We start from the raw sequence: 25,379 nt of genomic DNA on the forward strand, positions 1-25,379 counted from the left end.
TTGTTTTAAGACAGCAAGTTTATAATAATTTGCTACAATAGCCACAGGAAACTAATACATAGTGTCATCCATGAAGTATTCTTGCCCAAACCATGTAACCAGAATCTAGTTAGGTCTTTGGGTGTAACTCCCAGGTTAAAGAAAATGCAGAAGATTGAGGAATAAGTTAAAAACATCAAAAGAAGGGGGCCAACCCGTGGTGCAGTGATTAAGCTTGCATGCTCCACTTCGTGGCTGGGGTTTGCTGGTTCAGATCCCAGGCATGGACCTACCCACCGCTTATCAAGCCATGCTGTGGCAGGCGTCCCACATATAAAAGAGAAGAAGATGGGCATGGATGGTAGCTCAGGGTCAATCTTCCTAAAAAATAAATAAAAATAAATAAATCAAGAGGGCACAGTTAGACGAATCCAACTTGTGGAACATAGACAACTGGCCTAGTCTTTTCAAAAGATCAGCGTCACAGAAAGAGGCAAAGAAGTAGGTTGTTCTAGAATCAAAAGCATTACAAGATGTAACAGTAAAATACCACGCTTGATCCTTGATTGGATACTAGCTCTTTAAAAATACAACTACCATAAAAGACATTTGGGGAACATTTGAAAAAATTTGAATACTGATTAAATATTAAGTAATATTAGGAATTACTGTTAATTTTCTTAGGTATGGTAACAGTGTTGTGGATGTGTAGCTGAATGTCCTTATGTTGTGGACATGCATGCTGAAGTATTTAGGGATAAAATGTCACGATCTCTGTAACTCATTTTGAAATGAGTCTGCCGAATATATGTATATACACACATGCATATATAATTTAATATATATTTACTATTTTTATAATAGAATATAATTTAACATTTTTGCCACATTTTCAAATATGGCAAAATGTTGACAATTGTTGGAATTAGGTGATGAGCATATGGGTGTTCTTTATACTATTCTTCCTACTATTTTAAAAGTTTCATAATAACAAGTTTAAAAAGTAAATTTTTATAACAGTTACTTAGCCTCCTTTAGAAGAAATTAATCCAGGGTGGAGCACAGCCATTCCCTGTGCGCCACTAGGAAATGGGAGGGCTCCCTGATCCAGGGTGGCACCTGCTGTTGTTGCAAGGCCTTTTAGAGACAGCTCCCTCCCTGGTTTATTACCTGACATCAGCATATAACTGGGGATTATTGCCTGACATCTCTATCTTCACTACATTCTTTTTTTTTTTTTTTTATTGGGGTCATATTGGTTTATAACATTATATAAATTTCAGGTGTACATCATATTTCCATTTCACTGTAGGCTACATTGTGTTCACCAACCAAAGTCTAATTGCCATCTGTCGCCATACACGTGTCCCTCTTACCCCTTTCACTCCCTTCCCTTACCATCTGGTAACCACCAATGTATTCTCTGTATCTATGTGTTTGTTTGTTGCTGTTGTTGTTTTAATCTTCCACACGAGTAAAATAATATGGTGTTTGGCTTTCTCCATCTGACTTATTTCACTTAGCATAATGCCCTCAAGGTCATTTCATGTATTCACAAATGGCAAGATTTCATCTTTTATGGCTGAGCGGTATTCTATTGTGTATATATACCACATCTTCTTTATCCATTCATCCCTCGATGGGCACGTAGGTTGTTTCCAAGTCTTGGCTGTTGTGAATAATGCTGCAATGAATGTAGGGGTGTATGTATCGTTTCGAATTAGTGTTTTCATATTCTTTGAATAAATACCCAGAAGTGGAATAGCTGGGTCATATGGTATTTATTCTTAATTTTTTGAGGAATCTCCATGTTGTTTTCCATAGTGGCTGCACCAGTTTGCACTCCCACAAGCAGTGTATGAGGGTTCCCTTTTCTCCACATTCTCTCAAACACTTCTTTTTTTTTAATTTTTTATTTTTTCCTTTTTCTCCCAAAGCCCCCCAGTACATAGTTGTGTATTTTTAGTTGTGGGTCCTTCTAGTTGTGGAATGTGGGATGCCGCCTCAGCATGGCTTGATAAGCGGTGCCATGTCTGTGCCCAGGATTTGAACTGGTGAAACCCTGGGCCGCCGAAGCAGAGCTCGCAAACTTAACCACTCAGCCGTGGGGCCAGCCCCTCCAACACTTCTTATTTCTTGTCTTTTTAATAATACCCATTCTGATGGGCATGAGGTGATAATTCATTGTAGTTTTGTTTTGTTTTGTTTCTTTGAGGAAGATTAGCCCTGAGCTAACTACTGCCAATCCTCCTCTTTCTGCTGAGGAAGACTCGCCCTGAGCTAACATCCATGCCCATCTTCCTCTGCTTTATATATGGGATGCCGACCACAGCATGGCTTTTGCCAAGCGGTGCCATGTCTGCACCTTGGATCCAAACCGGGGAACCCCAGGCTGCGGAGAAGCAGAACTTGTGAACTTAACCACTGTGCCACCTGGCCGGCCCCATCATGGTAGTTTTGATTTGCAACAACATAATTAGTGATGTTGAACATCTTTTCATGTGCCTGTTGGCCATCTGTATGTCTTTTTGGGAAAAATGTCTGTTCAGATCTTTTGCCCTTTTTTTTTTTTGAGGAAGATTAGCCCTGAGCTAACATCTGCTTCCAATCCTCCTCTTTTTGCTGTGCTAACATCTGTGCCCATCTTCCTCTACTTTATATGTGGGACACCTGCCACAGTATGGCTTGACAAGCAGTGCCATGTCCAAACCCAGGATCCGAACCGGCGAACCCCGGGCCGCTGAAGAGGAACATGTGAACTTAACCACTGAGCCACCAGACTGGCCCCTTGCCCATTTTTTAATTGGGTTAGTTTTTTTGCTGTTGAGTTGTATGCATTCTTTATATTTTTTGGATATTAATCCCTTATCAGATATATGATTTGCAAATATCTTCTTCCAGTTGTTAGGTTGTCTTTTTGTTTTGTTATGGTTTCCTTTGCTGTGCAGAAGCTTTTTAGTTTGATGTAGTCCCATTTATTTTTTCTTTTGTTTCCTTTGCCTGAGGAGACACAATATTCAAAAACATATACTGCTAAGACCAATATCAAAGAGCATACTGCCTATGTTTTTCATTCTAGTTTTGTGATCAGGTCTTACATTCAAACCTTTAATCCATTTTGAGTTAATTTTCATGTATGTTGTAAGATAATGATCCACTTTCATTCTTTTGCATGTGACTGTCCAGTTTTCCCAACACCATTTATTGAAGAGACTTTGCTTTCTCCATTGTATGTTCTTGGCTGCTTTGTCAAAAATTAGCTGTCCATAGGCGTGCGGGTTTATTTCTGAGCTCTTAATTCTGTTCCATTGATCTGTGTGTCTGTTTTTGTTTCAATACCATGCTGTTTGGGTTACCATAGCTTTGTAGTATATTTTAAAATCAGGGAGTATGATACTTCCAGCTTTGTTCCTTTTTCTCAGGATTGCTTTGGCTATTCGGGGTCTTTTGTTGTTCTATATAAATTTTAGGATTCTTTTCTATTTCCATGAAAAATATCATTGGGACTTTGATAGGGATTGCATTGACTCTGTAGATTGCTTTAGGAAGCATGGACATTTTAACTATGTTAATTCTTCCAATCCATAAGCACGGAATATCTTTCCATTTCTTTGTGTCTTCCTTGACTTCTTTCAGCAATGTTTTATAGTTTTCAGTGTACAGGTCTTTCAGTTCTTTGGTTAAATTTAATCCTAGGTATTTCATTCTATTCTGTCTGTTGCGATTGCATTTTTTTTTTATGAGAAAGCTTTGCCCTGGGCTAATATCTGTTGCCAATCTTCCTTTTTTTCTTTTGCTTGAGAAAGATTGTCCCTGAGCTAACATCAGTGCAAATCTTCCTCAATTTTGTACATGGGATGCCCCCACAGCATGGCTTGACGAGCAGTATGTAGGTCCACGCCCAGGATCCCAACTTGTGCTGAAGTGGACCATGCGAACTTAACCACTATGCCATGGGGCCAGCCTCATGATTGTATTCTTGATTTCTCCTTCTGCTATTTCGTTGTTAGTGTATAAAAACACAACTGACTTTTGTAAGTTCATTTTGCACCCTGCAACTTTTCTATATTCATTTATTATGCCTAATAGTTTTTTTGTGGATTCTGTAGGGTTTTCTATATATAAAATCATGCCATCTGCAAATAGTGACAGTTTCATTTCTTCTTTTCAAATTTGGATCGCTTTCTTTTTCTTGACTGACTGCTCTGGCCAGGACTTTCAACACGATGTTAAATAAGAGCGGCAAAAGTAGGCAGCCTTGCCTTATCTTCACCACATTCTTTAGAATTTAATTGGTTTAATGACAGCTATAGCCAGCCTAGAAGGTGACCTACCTCCACCTGAGATTCACCTGACTGAGGGCAATAAAATTTAACATTTTAAAAGTCAGCAGATACTTTAACCTTTAGGATAATCTCTTTCCTTATTCTTTGGGAAATACAGTAATCAAGACAATCATGGAAAAGTAGGATGTTAATGGACAAGAAAGTACCACAGTAAACAAACTAACAGATGGTCCAGAGCTGCTCAAAGCCAGATGCCCCCATATGCCACTGGGCAGAGTTAAGATGGCACCTGCAGCTGTTCTGGCTACATTATAAGGAACCAGTGTGGTGAGGGCAGCTCTAAACAAACAATGCCAAAGGTTGGGGCATCTCATTTTATCCTTCATGTTAACTTCCTTTTCATATTATTCACCTGTTTTCTCTGCTCCACATTATAGATGATTTCTTCTTCCAATACACTAATTCTCTATTCATAGGTCTGTTATTTAACCTATTTATTGTGTTTCTTATGTAGTCATTTATTTCAATTCTAGAATTTCTACTTGTTTCATTTGTTTCTTTTTCAAATCCACCTGTTCTTTCTTTATAATGTCCCGTTCTTGCACAATGGATTAAATTCTTTTCTTTGTCTTTTTGAACATCTTCAGCCTCCAAGCATGCTGTTATCTGAGTTTCTTGGCTGTAAAGTCAGCTGTTACTGTGCCTGCTGACTTGTTCCTGTGGGGGTAGATGGCCTGTGTTTTGGATTCTGGCTCATCTTGGGAACGGTTGTCTTCCAAGGGACGCCATATGTGAGCTCGGGAGTCTGGAGGTGTCCCTGTGGGGTGATTTAGTTTTTGCCTTTGCTCAATCCTTTAGAATTCAGATTCCAAACCATGTTTTTAAATTATTAATAGTTCAGACATATAAAAATATGAAAAATTATACATGAGCTCCACAGTGCCCCCATGTATACCTCCTTGACTGCATCACTTTCCTTAGCCACCCCCTTGTCACAGTCCAAGTAACTACTCTCTTGAAGCTAGCAGTTAGCAATCCTATGCATCTCTTTCTGCTTTTACTATATTATATCTAACTCTAAACAACATATTGTTCAGCTGTAGAAGTTTTTAAACATTCCATACTGTACATGTATTCTTCTGTGACTTGCCTTTTTTCTTCACATTATGTTAGATTAACTCATGCTGGTATGTTAGTCACACCACTGCTGCATGTAATGCATCACCTCTCTATGGTATTATATTTTATGAATATACCAAAATTTATCCATTTTCTTGTTGGAGAACATTTGGGTTGTTTCCTCTTTTTTCCCCCATTACGATTCCGCCAGTGACATTTGTGTGCATTGATCTTTATATGCACATGAGTTTGTTTACAGTGTATTACCGGAAATGGAAATGCTAGGTTGAAGAGAATGTGTCTCATATTTAGTAGGTATTGCCAAATTGTTTTTCAAAGAGATTGTATAAAGTTACATTCCCACAAGCAATGTCCAAAACAGTTTCTAAGTTTATTTCTCAGCTCTAGAATTTCCTCACAACCCAAATTTACATCTACAAGCTCTGTTGGCACAAGTACGGGTCTACTCCACAGACCAAGGCATGTGGCTGTGACCCCAGCCAGTGGGCAAAAACTTTATTCCCTGAACAACGACACAAGAGTGCCCACCAGCTCCTGGCTTTATGCCATGCGGCTGGAGCAGAGTGGAGAGTAGATGAGGTCAAGAGAGATGACAGAGCTAGACTGGGAGGACCTTGTTGGATGGTCCTTGTAGCCTGGCTTTCACTCTGAGTGAAACAGGAGCCATTACAGGATTTTGAGCAGAAGGACAAGACCTAAATCATGATTTGGAAGGAACCCTCTGGATGTTGTGTGGACATAGACTGAAACAGGGCAAGGGTGGAAGTTGAGAGACCAGTTAGGAGGCTGTTGCAGTCATGTACATGAACTGTCCAGGTGAGTCAATGGTGGCTGCTGCCAGAGTGGAATGGCAGTGGAAGTGTGAGATGCAGTCAATTCTGATGTCATTTTTAAGGTAGTGCCAACATGATTCGCTGACAAATTGGATATACAGCTACACGTTACTTAATGATGGGGATATGTTCTAAGAAATGCATTGTTAAGTGATTTTGTCGTCATGCGAACATCACAGACTGTACTTACACAAACCTAGATGGTATAGCCTAGTACACACCTAGTCTATATGGTACTAATCTTACGGGACCACCGTCAGGTATGGACCACCGTCGTATATGGGTCTGCTATTGACCAGAACATCATAATGCAGCACACAACTGTCATGAGAACAGAAGAGGAATCAAGCAGACTTCCGGGGTCTGGCATGAGCAACTGGCAGGGTGGAGGTATCGTCTGGAGGGGCTAGCACACTGAGGATTCCCAGGATGACAGGCTGAGGCCAGGCCCTGGGATGCTCACTGTCTGTGGTGGCTGAAACAGCAGGTCAGTTTCTGCTCAGAGTAACCACAGAGAGCTGTGGGGAGATCCACCCAGTCAGCTGGGAGGGATGACTGGTTACTTCTAAAGTTGCTCCACTCCTAGAGCCTGGTGGGGAGAGGAAAAGATAAGTGTTTTGGGGTGGAGGTCTTATCAAATCGCTGTCACCTGTTAGGAGAGGCTGTGGGGCTCAAGAATGGAGAAGACTAGAAAGTGATTTCCACGCCTGGAGTAAAGAAAAGGTCACGTGACCATCTTCACCATGGCTGTAGCTCAATCTTATACCCCAAACCTGGGGCTGGCACAGGAAGGAGGGTCCCAGCACCCAGGGGAAGACTGGGACCATACAAATAAGGGCAAGTGAATACAGAAGAGAGCCAGCCCTGATGACCTAGTAATTAAAATTCGGTGGGCTCTGCTTCAGCAGCCCAGGTTCAGTTTCCCAGTGGGGAACCACACCACTTGTCTGTCACTAGCCATGCTGTGGTGGCAGTTCACACAGAACCAGAAGTAGTTATTTATTTTTGGTGAGGAAGATTGTCACTAATATCTGTGCCAATTTTCCTCTATTTTGTATGTGGGACGCCCCCACAGCATGGCTTGGGGAGCAGTGTGTAGGTCCATGCCTGGGATCCCAACCCCTGAACACTGGGTTGCTGAAGTGGAGCACACGAATTTAACCATTACACCACCAGGCCAGCCCCAGAATTTACAACTATACACAACTATGTACTCAAGCTTTGCTGGCGGGTGGGTGGGTGGAAGACTGGTAACAGATGTTAGCTTAGGGCGAATCTTCCCCTGGGGGAAAAAAAAGAATGCAGACGAGACCTCTGGGGGCAAGAAATGAAGTTGACCATCTAATAGAGATATCCAGTATTAAGGGAGGGTGGGTGAGGTACTGATGAGGCTACGTAAGTTAATAACTTAGCTATTTGGAGTAATATAATTGTAGCTAATACCCAAATAGGGTTTACTATGTGCTAGGAACTGTTTTTAAGTGTATGTACATATATTTAACCTTACAACTCTGTAAGGGTAGGTACTCTTTCATCCATTTACAAATGAGGAAATTGTGACACAGAATGGTTAAGTAACTTGGCCAAAGTTAAACAGCTGTGTTAGTCTAGGTCCAGAATCTTAACCAGTCCCCTATAATTCTTGTATGATACTGTCACCCTAGAAAAATGCACTTACAAATAGAAGTCCTCATATACACTATTCAAAGACAGCTATCAAGCTAAACAAAATTTCTCAAAATAAAAATAGAAATGTGTGTGGAAGGATGGAATCTAAAATAACTACAGGAAAATACAGGAAAAAACCCCAAGTTGCAGTACTACTATCAGAATTAATCCATTTTTATAAAGTTCAAGAAGATACAAAACCAAACAATATATTGTTTAGGGATGCATTCAGGGTATATAAAGTCAGGAAATGACAGAGTGGTTTCCTGAGTGGAGGGAGAAAAAAGGAAACTGAATCAAAGACAGGTTTGCTTTAGTTATTGGTAATGTTAAGATTTTTTTAAATTTTTTTCCTTTTTCTCCCCAAAGCCCCCCGGTACATAGTTGTATATTCTTTGCTGTGGGTCCTTCTAGTTGTGGCATGTGGGACGCTGCCTCAGCGTGGTTCGATGAGCAGTGCCATGTCCACGCCCAGGATTTGAACCAACGAAACACTGGGCCGCCTTCAGCGGAGCACAGGAACTTAGCCACTCGACCACGGTCAAGCCCTGGTAATGTTCTAAAGCTGGATGATGGGTACACTGGAGACAGAAAGGAATTTGAATCCTGACTCTGGTAACTCCTGTGACCTTGAGCTAATTATTTAATATCCCTGAACCTTCCTTTCCTCACCTGTAAAGCAGGATAGATAATATCTACTTTGCAAGGCTGATTTTTAAGGATTCAATGAAGTGAAGCAGGTAAAAAGCCTAGCAGAGACCTATGTGCTAAGATACATGGTGGCTGCTAAGACAATGCTCCAGAATGACAGCCAAGAACCAAACAATTGTGCTTGGGACTTTATCACGAAGTAGTACATTCTCGTGGTTAACGATTCAAAAATTCATGGAGTAAAATGCCCAATTCTCCTCCTACCCCTAGCCTATCCCAGTCCCAATCCCCTCCACAAAAGTAACCTTAACTGCTAAGACTAACCTGGTTCTTGTCCTAACGAACAGGGAGTCAAATAAAGGATTTCAAGAATTTTAATAAAAACTATTACCTATTTTAAACTGCCATATTTTAAAGACCAAGCTCCTTTTGGGAAAAATCTTTGCTGATGCATTAAGGTGGTGGAGGCCAAGCTGGAAATGTCCAGTAGGAAAACAGATGCACAAGAAATCCAATTTTTAAAAGATGAATGAATACACCAACTGGTGCTAAAAGTATTACCACCTGAAGTGGCGACAGCAGGTATAGGAAAAACAGGCAATCTCAAGATGACACTGATGTTGGGCGTAAACTGGTACAACTTTCTGAACAGAGTATGCCTCAAGTTTTAAAAGCCTAAATCCTTTGACTCAAATTCTAGTTCTGGAAATGTATTCTACCACATAACTTCAAATGGGTGCAAACAACAGGGAATCAGGACGGTACACACAGCAAGATGAGAAACCTAAACGCCCCCTACCAGAAACTGGGTAATTTATATACAGTCTTAGAGTAACATAAACCTGTACATGCTGGTGGGGAACCATCTTTGGAATGGTGACAAAAAGGAACATGGATATGCTTTTTTCCTCCAAATTTTATTGTGGTGAAATACACATAAATCTTGCCCTTTTAATCATCTTTTAGTGTACAGTTCAGTAGTATTAAATACATTCATTCATATTATGCAACCATCACCGCCACCTATCTCCATAATTCTTTTCATCTTGTAAAACTGAAACTATGCCCATTAAACATTAAACTCCCCATTTCTCCCTCCCTCCAGCCTCTGGCAACCTGTAGGAGCATATTCTTCTAAAATATATCTGGAAAACCTATGTTTTCACCAATTCATGAAAAGGCAAATTAGATGCCTGTGTTAAGATTGTTTAACATCAAAAAAACCTTAAATGCTAGTTACTTACATCTACTACATTATATTATGGTAGCCAATCTAGAAATCCTTAACATTAGTGTCCACGTGTGTACAACCTAGTTTCTGTTGTTTGTACAGAGCTATAAAGAGGTACAGCTAGATATCAAATGTGATGATGCTCATTCACTGGTGGTTACCTTTCACCTCCCTAAATCTTTTTGTACCATCATCTATTTTTTATTTGCTTTAAAGTATTTTATTGGAATCTTTTTGATAAAACCAAGTACTTGTTTAAGACAAAGTAAAGAAGTGAAAGTTAATCGATTTAAGTTCCCCAAAATTTCTAGGCAGTTTTTTCCCCAATAAGTTGACAGTTGCTCAAGTTAATCCAGAAAAGATGTAAATTCCTAGGATCTGCCCAACACCAAAGAGAAGACATCCTCTGCGTCAGCAAACTCCTGAAATTTCATGAAAGGAACAGTATTAGAACCATGCAGGCAACTGGGAGTTGACACACAAGGTGGAGAAGGGGAAGCATTAAGAGTGGATCAGGTGGATTCAAAGATCCTCAAAGGAATGTTCAGAGACTCTAGTCCAACCAGGTCATCATTACCACTCTGGGGCTGGAAGAAAAACAGGGAGAGACTCACCACTCTAGCCAGGGAGAAGGGGCATGGCTCTTCACTTCTTGTCACAGCCTGTAGATGAAGTGGCAGGAACCCATTACCTAGGCATCCCAACAGCACTTCTCCAAGAGGGTGAATTCTAAACTTCAGCCCTTCAGCCACCAGGTTAGTGCAGAAACTCTGTGAAGGGGCAGTGCCCCTGGCTGGGCTTCCAGGGCTCTCATGCTAGCAAGATGAAACAGGACAAGAAATGAGAAGGACAAGCAGAGGTTACAGCCATCCCTCCGGCCCTTCTCAAAGACCCAAGTATCCAGTTCCCCAAATGAGTCAGAACTTAAGTTTTGACATCAGAACCAGCATCAGAGACTCTAGTCTGAGAAATCATCATTCCCAATTTAGGGAGATCTGGATCAAGGGAAGCCATTCTGGGAAGAGACCTAATGCATTCAAGCATAACGGTCCTAATCTAAACAAGGATCTAGCAATCGAGTTCAGGGATGGGAAGTTTGGGAGAGAAAAGAAGTAGGAAATAAATTTAGAACTGCAGAAAATGGCTCCACCAAGGAGGCCCAGCATGTAGGCAAGTTTACAGTAAGAAAAGGAATGGAGGAAGCAGGTTTAACCAGGCTTAGAAAAAAAAACAGGTGGAGTTACCAAAGATTTTTTAAAAAGTAATGGTCACAAGAGAAATGTAAACCAAAGAGCGATCCTTGGAAAATTACCAGGTGAAATATTTGCACTGTTGTACGTGTTCATTAGAAAGCAGGCAGACTCCATAGGGCCCCATGAAAGGGATAGCTTGGGGACAAGATGGTCTGTGAGAGGCACTTGGGAGCACTCTCAAACCTAATACTCACCTTTATTCAAAGATAACACACCGGTGGACGTCTTAAACCACTACAGGAGAAATGACACAGAAGAATAAATGAGTAATAAGGCTTCCTGGCCATCAACTTCCCCCCAAGCACCAAGCATTAGGCACTAGGGATCCCAGCCTAGGGGAAGGGGGTGGTCAGCGCGCTGCGGTGATGTCGTCAACGACACACTCAGAGTCACCTGGAGTCATCATTGTCCCCGTCTTCCCCCAGAGCAACTGCCAGGCACGCCATCTCGCACAATCCACTTACCCTCGTAGCGCTGCGGACCCGCCCGCGAGGGATCAGGAGTCTGGGGAGAAACCAAATGGGTCAGCAAAGGCCGGGGCGACCCCAGCTGAGTTCCCCCTGCCTCGGGCTGGGTCAGTTTCAAGCAGTGGCGTCACAGAGACATCAGAAACTCTAGTCTGTAATGGTAGTTCATCCTGCTCAGCCCGAGACTGCGGTCCCCTCACCCAGCAGGGCCCCCAAGTACCTGCACGCGGCCAGCTACGCAAGGGTGGCACAGGCAGCCAGGGCCCGCCGCCGTCGCCTCGCTGTGGCGAAAATTCCGCAGCCGCCACGAAGCACACTGCAGAGCTCACAAGACTGACGCGAACGAGCTAATCTCACAGAAAGAATAAAAATGTCTGCGCTAGGGCTATTTATGGAGGCGTGGGGTAGGGGGCCTGACGAGCATGGCTGCCTTCTTAGATGCCTGACTCGATCCGCAGAATTTTCCCCATCGTTCGTCCAAAGGAGAATAAAGCAAAGTGAAAGAGAGGCGATGAGTGAATGTTTCACACTCTTCTGGGTAAATATTCGGAAATGTTTTGTGAATTTTGAAAATCAAAACCCAGGTAACCTGACTGGCCAGGCCGGAGAAAGTCCCCGGCGCCGTCGGACGCACGCGCAGCTGGGCGCTCTGCTTCAGCGGCCTCCGGGGCAGTCTAGTCCCGTGTGGGTCCGTGAATGATGACGCGTGGCCTCCTCCCTTGTCGTTACCCGTCCCAGCTTGGGGTCCAGGTCACTCCGAGGGACTGTCACCCCGCTCCGTCTATCCAGCGAAATCTGAATCCCTAGCCCCACTCGAGGCCGCAGACCTGTCAGGCACATTAGGCTTCATGTCTTTTTTTTTTTTTCAATAGCTGTATTAAGGTATAATTAACATACAGTAAATTGCACATATTTAAAATAAACAATTTGATAAGTCTTTAAAAACTATTCTAACGTTTTTTAAGTGTACAGTTCGGTAGTGTTAAGTATATTCACAATGTTGTGCAAGCCATCTCTGGTTTCATCTTGCAAAACTGAAACTGTATACCCTGTAAACAACTACTCCCGGTGTCCCCCACTCTTCATGTCCTTTTTATGGGCAGCGCATGGCCTGAGAGTTTGCCAGAAACGGTGGAAGTATTTAGTACGCTCGGAATAGCACTATGTGTCACGGAGCTTTGGAAGTAAACCAATTGGGGTGGGGTGGCAACAGCCAGGCTATGATCTCCCGTAACCAGTTTTTGCTCTCTCAGAAATCTTCCTTAGTCATTTGCTCTTGGCCCTTAATCTATCAACTCATATATTATGCTAAGTCCCACCTACCTGGACCATTTTGTACCCCTTCATTTATAAATGAGGATAGTGTTTGGTGATGAATGTTGGCATCTTTTTCTTCATCTTTTGTGAGAAGGTCACATATAACAGGTTGATTTGGGGGTTCCAAATCATACAAAATCAGTCTCTCTCTCTCTCTCTCTCTTTTTTATTTTGCTGAGGAAGATCGGCCCTGAGCCAACATCTGTGCCAATCTTCCTCTATTTTGTACGTGGGACGCCACCATAGCCTGCTTGATGAGCAGTGTGTAGGTGCAGTCCCAGGATCCAAACCTGCAAACCCTGGGCCGCTGAAGCAGAGCGGGCAAACTTAACCAGTACGCCACCGGCCAGGCCCCAATCAGTCTCCTTTTTGAGTCACATAATTTAGCCACAGAGTAAAATTTGGGAGGCAGCCATGGTGGGTGCAGGAAATACATCCTTTTACTTTCTTCTGCAATTATCTTTCCATCTGCCCTCCCTTCCCCCAAGGTTTCAGCCTTCTATCAAAAAATCTCTTCCAAGAATCCGGTAGTACTTGTTTGATATATTTTTTGGCTCCCGGGTGCAGAGTTCCACTTGTGGCTGATGTTGCAAAGTGATTTTGCTTTAACTTCCAAGATGTGTATGTGTAGAGGTAGGCATATTCTGATGTTGCTTCCTAATGAACCACTTCCCTACTGAGAGTCATGATTGCCCCAGCCTCAGAAGTCTCTTTTTGGGCCTAGTAAGCTGTTGCTGGAGATTTCCCTAACTTCTATCATTGCTGCTGCCAGTGAATCAACACTTGAAGGTTTTTCAAACCTTCAGGCTCCCATTCACAGCAGAAAGCGCCCTACCAGCAGCTGCTGCTCCTGGAGGCACTGACACCTTCCTGTCCTCGCTCTCCCATGCCCCCATCCCTCTAAAAATATAATCAGGAGTAGCTTCTGGTTCAGGGGTGTTTCTCTACTTCGGCTGCACATTAGAAACACCTAGGCAGCTTTAATTCTATACAACACCTGAGCCAACTCCCAGAGATTCTGAATTGGCCTGGGAGAGGCCTGGCATCAGTATTTTTTTAGCCTACCCAATTAATGTTAATATACCACTAAGTTGGAGAACTGTGCCTCAAATGACTCGAAGCTAAAGAATTTATTCCCTCTACTGCCTGGGAGGATTTAAAAAAAAAAAAAAACGGTAAGAAAGCTCCCAATTCCTGCTGCTGCAGCAGCAATTAAAACGCATTATATGGATGTTATGGTCAGAGGCCATATTATATTTTAGTTCACCTATCTTGTGAGTAAAACAGGCCTTTGAGAATTGGCCCAGGAACCAAAAAAACTCCTACTATACTCCTTTTTCTTTACACGCTTTCAAGGAGGGCTTCCCATAATGTTTGATTTTCCCAGAGAATAAGAATTTATTAAAAGATATAACATAGACTTTAATTTGTTAGATGTTGGAGTAGATACACCCAGGCTCAGTTTTGGGGAGGAGGGAGATTGGGACTCTGTTAGCCTATAAGGGCATGCAACTGTCCCGGCAGGAAGAACACCCTAGGCAAAGGCTTGTGTGAGAGGAGAGCCCATTTCCCTGATCTTCCCAGCTCTGTGCTCTGTGCAGCTTTTATCTCCTTCTCTTTCTTCATGATTGAATTTATTAAGTTGCTATTGTTTGAAGACTGCCCATAAAAAGGACAAAGAGGGCACTGACTGTTAAAACTGGAGTAAAACCATCAATTTGAAGCAGACAGGAACTACCCAACAGTGTGAGGCAGTGTGGAAAAAACCCTGGCTTCCAAACCATCACTTGTTGCTAATTTTGCCCTGGATGTAGTTGAAGTGACCATGTCCGCATGCTAACCTATGAAAAAAGCTTTAGAGCACCTGACATAGAGGGTGGCGGAATGAGGATGACTGAGGAATACTGGGGTGACACAAAGGACCTGGCCCATTCCTCTTTTATTGCCATGCCCCCACACTCTCAGTATCTTACTCCTCCAGACTGTCACTTGGATAACTGGAAGTAGGGTGACCATGGCTGAAGATGTTGCTTGTCTACACATTTCTGCTCAAAATGATCTTCAAAGTTTGGAAGTGAGACCATTCAGACAAAATGCTTTATGTTAAAAGCAGGCAACCAAAACTAAGAGACACTAAATAATTTGCATTGGGTCGCCTAGCTGGAATTTACAGCCAGAGTGTCAATCCGAATCTCATTTTTGTTTTGTCCACCCCTAAGTTTATTGATTTTTATTTAATTTTGGTTTTTGAGGAAGATTAGCCCTGAGCTAACATCTGCTGCCAATCCTCCTCTTTTTACTGAGGAAGACTGGCCCTGAGCTAACATCCGTGCCCATCTTCCTCTACTTTATATGTAGAACGCCTACCACAGCATGGCTTGCCAAGCGGTGCCGTGTCTGCACCCAGGATCCAAAGCGGCAAACCCCAGGCCGCCAAGGCAGAATGTACACACTTAACCACTGTGCCACTGGGCCAGCCCCCCTAAATTTATTTATAACCTAAATACAAAGGACTGGAAGACTCAGAGGTCAGAAGTGAGAAATGAAACTCAGGGGTCTGCACACATTAAGTGAAGGAGATTAAGGAACCATGAACCCCTCTCAGCACTGCCTTTAAACCCACACCCACCTTTCTCCCCTAAAACCCTTTTGCAACTCCTTTCCCTACTTTTCCCTAAAACCACCCCCACCCCAATCAAAATGGGCACCAGGAATTTTGTTTTCTAACCGGGATGTCATTTACCACCTACAATTAAGTCGCAACAAAAATAGCCATAGCTATGGCTCCTAATACATGTACCTCTCTTCAGTAGTGTCCCTTTCAAGGCCTACGGAATTCAGACATTCCCAGAAGAGTCCATTATCTCTCTCCAAATATAGACTCACATTTTTTCGTTGTTAGACACACATTTTTAACATTTTATTTTTCATCCTTAAGTATACAAATTACAAAAACAACATTCCATGACTTCCACTGTGTTTACAAAGCAAAAAACAGGACAGAGGGTGGCAGTGTTGATTCATTTGACAGAAATAAAAGAAAAAAATCCTTACAGTACCAACTTAACTTAAACGCAAAGAATTCTAAAAAACACATTTGTTATACTACAAAGAAATAAAACAGGCAGGTTAGTTACCAGACTACAACATACTTTAGAATGAAATAAAGTAGTAGAGAACCGACAGTAGAAAAAACATAAGGCAATGGCAAAATGCTTGGGTCTGGTATGCCTCAAAGATGAACATGGAAAAACGAAGGTAAGGCTTCTAATCCACCTCCTCAATGGTGGGGCCAGACCCAGAGCCACCCTTGGGAGCCTGAGCCCCAAAGCCACCAGCCCCGGGGCCACCCGCCCCCTGGTACAGTCCAGTGATGATAGGGTTACACACCTGCTCCAACTCCTTCCTCTTGTGCTCAAACTCGTCCTTTTCGGCCAAAGTGTTGGCGTCCAGCCAGGAAATCACCTCCTGGCATTTGTCCAGCACCTTCTTCTTGTCCGCCTCGCTGATCTTGCCCTTGAGCCCCTCATCCTCCACAGCGCTCTTCATGTTGAACGCGTACGACTCCAGGGCATTCTTGGCAGACACCCTCTCGCGCTGGACCTCGTCCTCGGCTTTGTACTTCTCCGCCTCCTGCACCATGCGCTCGATCTCCTCCTTGCTCAGGCGGCCCTTGTCGTTGGTGATGGTGATCTTGTTGGCCTTGCCCGTGCTCTTGTCGGTGGCCGTGACGTTCAGGATGCCATTGGCGTCGATGTCAAAGGTCACCTCGATCTGGGGTACTCCCCTGGGGGCCGGTGGGATGCCACTCAGCTCGAAGCGCCCCAGCAGGTTGTTGTCCCGCGTCATGGCCCTCTCGCCCTCGTATACCTGGATCAGCACCCCGGGCTGGTTATCCGAGTACGTGGTGAAGATCTGCGTCTGCTTGGTGGGGATGGTGGAGTTGCGCTTGATCAGGGCAGTCATCACGCCCCCAGCCGTCTCCAGCCCCAGCGACAGGGGAGCCACGTCCAGCAGCAGCAGGTCCTGCACGTTCTCAGACTTGTCCCCCATCAGGATGGCCGCCTGCACAGCCGCCCCGTAGGCCACCGCTTCATCGGGGTTGATGCTCTTGTTGAGGTCGCGCCCGTTGAAGAAGTCCTGCAGCAGCTTCTGCACCTTCGGGATGCGGGTGGAGCCGCCCACCAGGACCAGGTCGTGGATCTGGGCCTTGTCCAGCTTCGCGTCGCGCAGGGCCTTCTCCACGGGCTCCAGGGTGCTGCGGAACAGGTCCGAGCACAGCTCCTCGAACCTCGCTCTGGTGATGGACGTGTAGAAGTCGATGCCCTCGAACAGGGAGTCGATCTCCAGGCTGGCCTGGGTGCTGGACGACAGGGTCCTCTTGGCCCTCTCGCAGGCGGTGCGCAGCCGCCTCACGGCTCGCTTGTTCTGGCTGATGTCCTTCTTGTGTTTCCTCTTGAACTCCTCCACGAAGTGGTTCACCAGCCTGTTGTCAAAGTCCTCCCCACCCAGGTGGGTGTCTCCGGCCGTGGCCTTCACCTCGAAGATGCCGTCGTCGATCGTCAGGATGGACACGTCGAAGGTGCCCCCGCCCAGATCAAAGATGAGCACGTTGCGCTCCCCCTTGCCCGTCCTGTCCAGCCCGTAGGCGATGGCGGCGGCCGTGGGCTCGTTGATGATCCTCAGCACGTTCAGCCCCGCGATCACGCCCGCGTCCTTGGTGGCCTGGCGCTGCGAGTCGTTGAAGTAGGCCGGCACGGTGATCACCGCGTTGGTCACCGGGTAGCCCAGGTACGCCTCGGCGATCTCCTTCATCTTCGTCAGCACCATGGAAGAGATCTCCTCCGGGTAGAACGCCTTGGTCTCCCCCTTGTAGCTCACCTGCACCTTGGGCTTGTCCCCGTCGTTGATCACCCGGAAAGGCCAGTGCTTCATGTCCGACTGCACCACCGGGTCGCCGAACTTGCGGCCGATCAGCCGCTTCGCGTCAAACACGGTGTTCTGCGGGTTCAGCGCCACCTGGTTCTTGGCCGCATCCCCGATCAGCCGCTCGGTGTCCGTGAAGGCCACGTAGCTGGGGGTGGTGCGGTTGCCCTGGTCGTTGGCGATGATCTCCACCTTGCCGTGCTGGAACACCCCCACGCACGAGTAGGTGGTGCCCAGGTCGATGCCGATGGCCGTGCTCTTAGCCATGCCGGTGCTCTCCTCTCTCGCCTGGAGCTGAAGCGCTGGCCTGAAAACGGCGGACGAGTTCCGCGACGAGGAGCTGGATTCTCTCTGAAGCCCGAAGCTGAAGGCGCACTATCGCCCCTGCTTGTCCTCGGAGGCAGTGGCTCTGCGGAAGCTGCGGTCACAGATAAAACCGTAAGAGCTATCACTTCTCTGCAGGCTCGCTGTTTCTCCAGGGCCGGCGGCTCCGTGTTTATAATTCTTCATCCAGCCCCTCCTTTTCCCTCCTCAGCCAATCACCGAGCTCGGCGGAGCTGCCAGGTCGGGAATTTTCCAGAGGTTTCCCTCGCGTCCCGCCCCCAGGCTTTCTGGGACCAATCAGCATCTTGAGTGCCGCCCCTCCCCGAACTCTCCAGACTGTTCTCCGATTCACGGGAGGGGACTGGAGTCCTAAGGAGATGGAGTGAGGCCCTGGGAAGGGTGGCTGTTGACTCTGCCCGCCGGGCCTCCAATTTCCTGACGATGCTGGCCTTTATCCACTTAGTTTGAAATTGAGGCTAAGGGTTAGCGCAAGGCTAGTAATTGTAGGGCGGTGAGGGGCTTGTGGGGGTCAAACTAGTTTGGTGGTTTAAGGTAGGATTAAGGGCTAGACACTGTGGACACCTAAAATACAGAAAATTCCCGAGTTTCTCCGAAATGGTGGGGTGTGTATGGGCCAAGGAGACTCTGATTGGACCGTGGCGCCGACGGGCCGGGGCTGCGTTTAGGTTCCCGGATTGGCCCAAGGGCCTGGGCTGCCTAAGGGTTGCTTTGGCCTTTTGTGTTTTTCCCATGTCAGATTTAAAATGGAAAGAGGCAGTGCAATATGGTTTTTGACATTTTTAACCTACATAGATGGAATGTCTGGGGATGGAGGAATTTGAATTTTCAAAAGAAAAGCAATCAGGTAAACAGGCAGTTCTTAAACTAGGAGATCTCCATCCCCGACAAGGAGTGTGCTCCTTGGGGGACGGGGCAGCGGGGAGGCAAGGCTGGTCTGCTGTGCCCCTTTGTGAGGAAGAAAAAAATTTCCCATAGAACTTCAGCTGTCTTCAAGGCCTTTGGGCCTCCCCCTTTCCCGTATCCTTCCCAGCCTGGGTCCAGGCCACCCCCTTCCTTTCTGCTTTCTCAATTCTTGGTTCAGCCTCGGATGATGGGGAGGGCCAGGGTTAACATCACAGTCTCGAATTCTGTCTTGTGTCCTGTCCTTGCAGACCCTTGGCTGTCCACCACTTCTGAATGAAATGCAAGGGGCAGTGAGCCTGCGAGGGTGGGGCTGGTAAAGGTTCAGTCCTCGTTAACAGCATCGTATGTCACAGCTGGCTGGCAGGTGGCCCATTTTAGGCAAACAGGTCAGGATGATACTGTAAGCTGGGAGGGCCTGGCTGGACCCAGGTTCTAGTTCTAGCTCCTCTAAAACTTGAGGTTATTTGCTGTGCACTTAATTCACTTACTCAGTTTTTTTTTTTATCCTAGATTTCATCTTACTGGGCATTACCCTCCCTCCTGTTTGAAATACAATCAGATTTGGTAATTTATTTTGGCGTTTTTTTCTTCAACCTTTATGGGCATGCAAGACCCCTTGTTGGGTGCCTAAAATGAAAATGAGCAGGACATTAAAGCAACGGGACAGGATTCACAACTAACAGAAAAATTCGCTCTTTGCTATACCGCATGTCTTGAGCACAGAAAACTTAAAGGCACAAGTGGGAGGAGGCAGTTTTTGACAAAGGAAAGAAATCTTGCTTTTGAACACTTTGCTCAATTGGCATTCTTTACACATACACACACACACACTCCTGTCCAGTATCAAAACATCTTTTCCTGGAATCTGAGGGCATTCAGTTTTTTATTCTATAATTTGCTCAGACTGAGCTAAACTGATGTTGCAAAAAGATTGCTTTAACAAACCTGAGTGTGTTTACATGTGCAGGTAGGTGATAACTTTTTTTACTTTCAGATGTAGCTCCTTAGTGAACCACCTTAATCTAGTCAAACTGGTTCCACTTCAGGAATTTTCCATTTCTTTATGCAATCTCTGACTGGGGCTTCCCCTGTCTTCCATCTTAACTACCCAGTGTATCAACACTTCTGGAGACCCTTAACCTCACCCCCTCCCTCTGGAAGCTTCCTCACCATCAGTTGCTACCAGTGGTAGTTCTGGATTCACTCTTTCCTTCTCTCCAAATCTGCAATTGAGAATACTTCTCTATTGGCTTGAAGCAAAAGGGCATCATTGTCTCCAATGCCTGCCAAGTAGACTTGGTGGTAGGGCCTCAACTCTTCCTGCTGCTGGGGCAGCAGAAAAAGATCCACCAGAAATGCTGTTTTCCAGGAATCAGACAGCTGTACACTACAGTTGACCTACCTTTGAGTGAAATCTCTCTGTGGACTGGCCTGGAAACCTAAACATCTATAGCCTTCCATTTCCTGACGAGGAGAGCATCCCGAATTTTGTCTTTCCTTTTGTGCTGGATGCATCCCAAGGCAGAAATCCAGTCACAGGTTTAAATTGGTGCCTAAAGTGACTATAAGAACCCCAAAAGATTTTCCAGAACTTTAATTTGATTATTTTTGGAATTAGGTTTTTATCAGGTTCGATGTTTGAAAGGGTCAAGGCTCAGATTCCCCAAACTGGAGGGGCTGTCAGCTACTGTTAAGGCTGGGAGACTGAAGAGGGAGTGCCGACAATGCTGCAGGCGGCAGGAAGTGCGGGGGAGGGGAACCTTCTTCACTCTGAAGGTTCAGGGTCTTTCTTCCTCTCTCTCATTGTTCCTGTAGTGTCTGGAACTGTACTGTTTACTTCTCAATTCTATTAGTTTTAAAAGATGGTATAATTCTAAGTTTCCCAGAAGAAAGCAAAAGAGATACCTGATATGAAACCTAGAGCCAGGCATTTTTAACAACGAAAAGCCAAAGGCTTCAATGACCTAGGAATCCAGCAGCACGGAAGAAACACCTGGGAAAGGGAAGATGTGGGTTTGCATCTGGACTCTATCACCTTGTTGAGGCTGTTTTTCTTTTTTTTTCCCCCACAATATTGTAAGTTAACTAAATTACACATCTCTAAAATAGAATTAACAGTATATTTCATAGGATCATAGTATCAAGATAATACTTAGGCTTTAGTTCAGTGTCTATAACAAAGTAGTGCTTAAGAGGTTGCTCCCTTCTCCCTTCTTTGTTGGGGTCCTTTATTTTCAGGTCTGACCTCTCAGTCATTCTCACCGAGGTATTTACAAGGTTCAGGACTACTACCAGGACTACGGCATTCCTTTCAGTTTCACTATAGAAACTATCTTAAGATTTTAAGGCAGAGGCCATTCAGCCAAAACTTTTCATTTTAAAACATGAGCACAAAGGATCAGAGGTTCAGTGGCTTGGTCTGGTCACCCAGACAGGTAATTATAGAACCAGCAACTGAACCTACGTGTCCTCATACTCCCTATTTTGGACTCCTCCCAATACCGGTGCATCCATCCCATCATGTCATTCTCTAAAAAGAGGACAACAAATGGCCACCGAAGGGAGTGAAGAGTGACTGTCAGGGCTCTGCGCATATTAGTGACACCGTGGGGGTATGTGACCAGACAAGAACTCCCCTCTTAGCTGCAGCATCTGACTCAGGACACTCCCCCTACAAGCTCCTACCTTTCCCATCCTCCCAGCTTCTCCCAGCCCTGCCTCCCCTTTCCTTCATAGCAATACCGCTAGATCAGAAAGAGCGGAAAGGAGGGGGAGCATGGCTTGGCTGGCCCGTAGTTCACAGAGTCTTCTGGAACTAAATGTAGAGCCGTGACTAACCTTCATAATCTAGGGCAGGGTTAGCGGGGGTAGAGAGGGGCAGTTTGTTTGTTGACGAGCGTTCCTACGAATCAGTCCCCGCCTTCGAGCCCAGAAAGCTCCAGAAAGTTCCGGGCACAGCCCAAAATAGGGACGAAGAGCCAGAGCTAGCCAGACTCTGACCGAGCGGGGCGGGGGCGGGGCCGCCGAGCGCGGGGGCGGGGCCGCGGAACGTGGGGCCTGGCGGTCGGGCTGACCACAGAGCTGCCTGGCCGGTTCCGGCATTTTGCGACGGTTTTTTTCAAAACGGAATTAAAGGAGGAAAAAAAGAGACCTTTAGAGTTTCTCTTACAACAGCTAACTTGTTAGACAAAAGCACTGGAAAGTTTTGTAACTCATACGACTAAGCCGGATGACTTGCGTGGCCAGGCGCCAGAAGGGAAGGTCCCCACAGCTCCAGGCGAGCGCGCTCCCGGCTTGCGCGGGGGCGGGCGACGGGTGGGAGGCTGCTGCTTTCTCTCTGCTGTCACGTTGCCCCGCGGCTCTGGTCCCTCTTTCCCGTGGGAACATTTGGAGGGGTAAAAAGGTCGAAGGCCCTTAGGAGTGATTTTCGTCTTCTGGACGCCTGCGTCTTCCTAGCCTGACCCCCTCATCCCCCGTTGTACCTTCTCCTCCGATTCGTGACTGGGCCCGATAGGGACACGCGGGGTGGGGTGGGCTTTCTTCGGCCGCCGAAGTGCGCCCCGCTGCCTCACCCTGGAGCCTCTTTTTAATGATCGGTGCTGGGACATGCCGAGGGACTGGTGGAGTTGCTCTGTCCCACTAAACTGCAGCGGATGGATACCTTGGGGGTGACCCAAGGGGACGGATTTAGGGTGATCAGTTAGAGTGAAGGATGATGACAGTTAACGCTTTCTTATTCCTACCCTAAGGATCACCCCCTCAGAAATCGCTAATACTACTTTTTCACCTGAAATATCCCCATCTCCTCTTAACCGAAAGCCCATGTTCCTGCCTGCTACTCTCACAATTATAATTTTTTGTTGACAAAACTCTGCTAAATGCCAGGAATAACAGTAAGCATATATGTTACTAATAAAGCAATCTCTTGGGTTCAAAAGGCATATAAAATCAGTCATATGACCATAGCCACCTGCCTTCTGAGGGCTGGCATAGGAAGATAGGAGGTGAGATTGGAATGAGGGTACTCGTTTAAAAAAAAATTTTCCTTGCCTATTTTTCCTCGATTCACCTCCCCTCCCCCAAAGTTCCTTCTGGTACCCAAAACATCACTGCTCCAGGGATGGCACTGCAGTCTCTTTGCTAATTCTACAATTCCCTCAGCCTGATGTTGAGCTTACTAAGTGACTGTTTTCCAAGTACGCTGTGCAAGGGTATGCAGGCAAATAAGTTATGTCTTATATTGATTTCTTAATAAAACACCTACTCAATAACCTTGACTGATGTAGCCATAGGTACTCTTATTTTTTTGAAGGTTATTTCTGGAGATGTCCCTAACTTCTTATCAAAGGTGGTTAGTAGGTCCTTCCCGATCTGCACACTTTTCTACCCACCCTACCCCTCCCCTGCCACCTCCCCCCTCAAGTAGTGGTAGCAGCCGCTGGTTTGAAAAGTCACTGTCTTATCTGCAGATGACAGTCCATAAATGCTACTGCTGTAGTTCTGAGGGACGGAGGAGGTCCTGGTGCAAATGCCTATCCCCTTGAAGATTGATTTACATGTGGCCACAGTCCACAGTGCTACAGTTCAACTACCTTTAGAGTGAAATGTGCCTTTATAAGCTAGCCTGGAAGCTTTAGATTTCCATTTCCAAACTTCCAGGACAAGGTCTATCTGTATGTGCCATTCCCTAATACTGGATTTTCTTCAAAGGCAAGTATTTAGTGAAAGATTTGGTGGGCTTTAAGGTACCCATACACTCACAACGTGCTTTTATGGAAAGTTGATAGAATTGATTTTTTTTGTTTATGTTGAAGTGAAATTCACATAACATGAAATTAACCATTTTAGGGGCGGGCTGTGGCCAAGTGGCTAAGTTCAGTGCTCTGCTTCGGGGGCCCAGGGTTTCACCAGTTCAAATCCTGGGCACAGACATGGCAAGGCTCATCAAGCCATGCTGAGGCAGCATCCCACATGCTACAACTAGAAGGACCCACAACTAAAAATACACAACTATGTACTAGGGGGCTTTAGGAGAAAAAGGAAAAATAAAACTTTCTTAAAAAAAGCAAATTCTACCTCTTTAAAAAAAGAAATTAACCATTTTAAACTGTACAATTCAGTGATACAAGTACATGCACAATGTTGTGCAACGATCACTTCTATTTAGTTCCATGTCACCCCCCAGATGCAATCGGTTTTTAAAGGGGCTCACTCTTCATGCCCTCATTGTGCCAGGCCTTTCCCAACAAGGAGGCTGTGGAGGGGATTACTTCTAAGAGGCTGGCAGCTAGGGCATTTTCGAAACACTTCAAAGGGAAGGAAGTGCATGGGAAGGAAGCCTGTAGTAAGTCTTCCCGGGACAGGGCTGCGGGTTTCTTCCCTCCCCTAAATGAACAAATACCAAACTTTTACCATCAATCTTATTGTTTCTCCGACATAATTACTTAGGATTATACAGAGTAAAGGCAAAAAGGGTTCAGAGAGTGAAACCTAGGATACAAACATAACCCAGAACCAGACATGCACAAACCAAAGCCCTGTGCATTCCGGGCAGCATGGCAAAGACCGGTAAGACGGGAGTTGGAATCCAGTTTCAACATCTTTCCTGATCTGGTGGGGTTTTTTTAACCTTGTAAATAATTTTAGTTAACCTAGTAACTTTTAAGTCTCCCCATATGTTCACCTGTGAAAGTCAAAACATTGCCTAAATTCATTGTGGTGGAAGAGACCCCAGTACAGTGCTTGATACATAAAAGCACTGAAATATTGGGGTCCTGCTGCTGGGGCGCCAAACTCTCAATGACAACTCCCTCAGGTACCCACTGAGGTACTCAAGATGTAGGTAACCACTGCTAGCAATGTAGCACTTCTATCTCGCCATCCTTTTACAAATAAGAATAGACCAAGGCATCAGGCCAAACCCTTTCATTTTTTAAAGATGACAACTAGGGATCAGAGTGGCTAATGCAGTGTGCATATAACTCAGCAAGACAGTGCTTGAACTCACATCTCCTCACTACCAATTTAGGACTTGCCTTCTCTTTCATAGTGAATCCAGATTAAATATCAGGCTCTGACATATCAGGTATACTTAACGGAATGAGTGGCCATGTCCTTCCATCTAATTGCTTCTCTTTTTTCCCTGCATCTCCAGAACACCCGCAGCCCCAAGCTCCTTGAGGCCTCACTTACATAGGGTCGACCCCCTCACCCACCTTGTGGCCAGCATGCCAGTGGCCCATAAGTTTTTCTAGACCCACAAATCCAACCCCCTCAAAATAAACAGTGTTTATTTAATCTCCCAAGGATACTATTTGCCTAAAAGAAACAGCTCACAATATAACAGATAGCCTTATTTCTCTTAAAAGGCAAACTGCTAT

At 45.3% G+C, this 25,379-nt stretch overlaps 1 protein-coding gene, 1 long non-coding RNA gene and 3 other non-coding genes across 5 annotated transcripts; all 5 read right to left on the reverse strand.

The window, feature by feature from the left end:
- Positions 1-9,455: 9,455 nt before the first annotated feature.
- LOC106822294 (uncharacterized) lies at positions 9,456-12,134 on the reverse strand. The gene is made up of 5 exons (XR_001395875.3): positions 11,729-12,134; positions 11,506-11,545; positions 11,236-11,275; positions 10,403-10,603; positions 9,456-10,210 (listed from the first exon to the last, which is right to left on the reverse strand). It is a non-coding gene; the product is annotated as an uncharacterized lncRNA (long non-coding RNA).
- On the reverse strand, positions 10,291-10,373 carry LOC139046110 (small nucleolar RNA ZL8). The gene has a single exon (XR_011505676.1). It is a non-coding gene; the product is annotated as a small nucleolar RNA ZL8 (small nucleolar RNA).
- Positions 10,703-10,770, reverse strand: LOC123288499 (small nucleolar RNA SNORD52). The gene has a single exon (XR_006532198.1). It is a non-coding gene; the product is annotated as a small nucleolar RNA SNORD52 (small nucleolar RNA).
- LOC123288500 (small nucleolar RNA SNORD48) lies at positions 11,389-11,451 on the reverse strand. Its single transcript, XR_006532199.2, has one exon. It is a non-coding gene; the product is annotated as a small nucleolar RNA SNORD48 (small nucleolar RNA).
- Positions 12,135-14,461: 2,327 nt separating the features above from the next.
- HSPA1B (heat shock protein family A (Hsp70) member 1B) lies at positions 14,462-18,349 on the reverse strand. Its single transcript, XM_014827408.3, has one exon. It carries the CDS (start codon positions 18,016-18,018, stop codon positions 16,093-16,095), a length of 1,926 nt encoding a protein of 641 aa, XP_014682894.3. The 5' UTR covers positions 18,019-18,349; the 3' UTR covers positions 14,462-16,092.
- Between the last annotated feature and the right edge of the window lie 7,030 nt (positions 18,350-25,379).

Source organism: Equus asinus, chromosome 8 (genome assembly GCF_041296235.1).
Source record: "Equus asinus isolate D_3611 breed Donkey chromosome 8, EquAss-T2T_v2, whole genome shotgun sequence".
Taxonomy (NCBI): domain Eukaryota; kingdom Metazoa; phylum Chordata; class Mammalia; order Perissodactyla; family Equidae; genus Equus; species Equus asinus.

Excerpts from the sequence above, each read along its gene's own strand:
- HSPA1B (XM_014827408.3), bottom strand. The coding sequence starts at position 18,018 with ATGGCTAAGAGCACGGCCATCGGCATCGACCTGGGCACCACCTACTCG.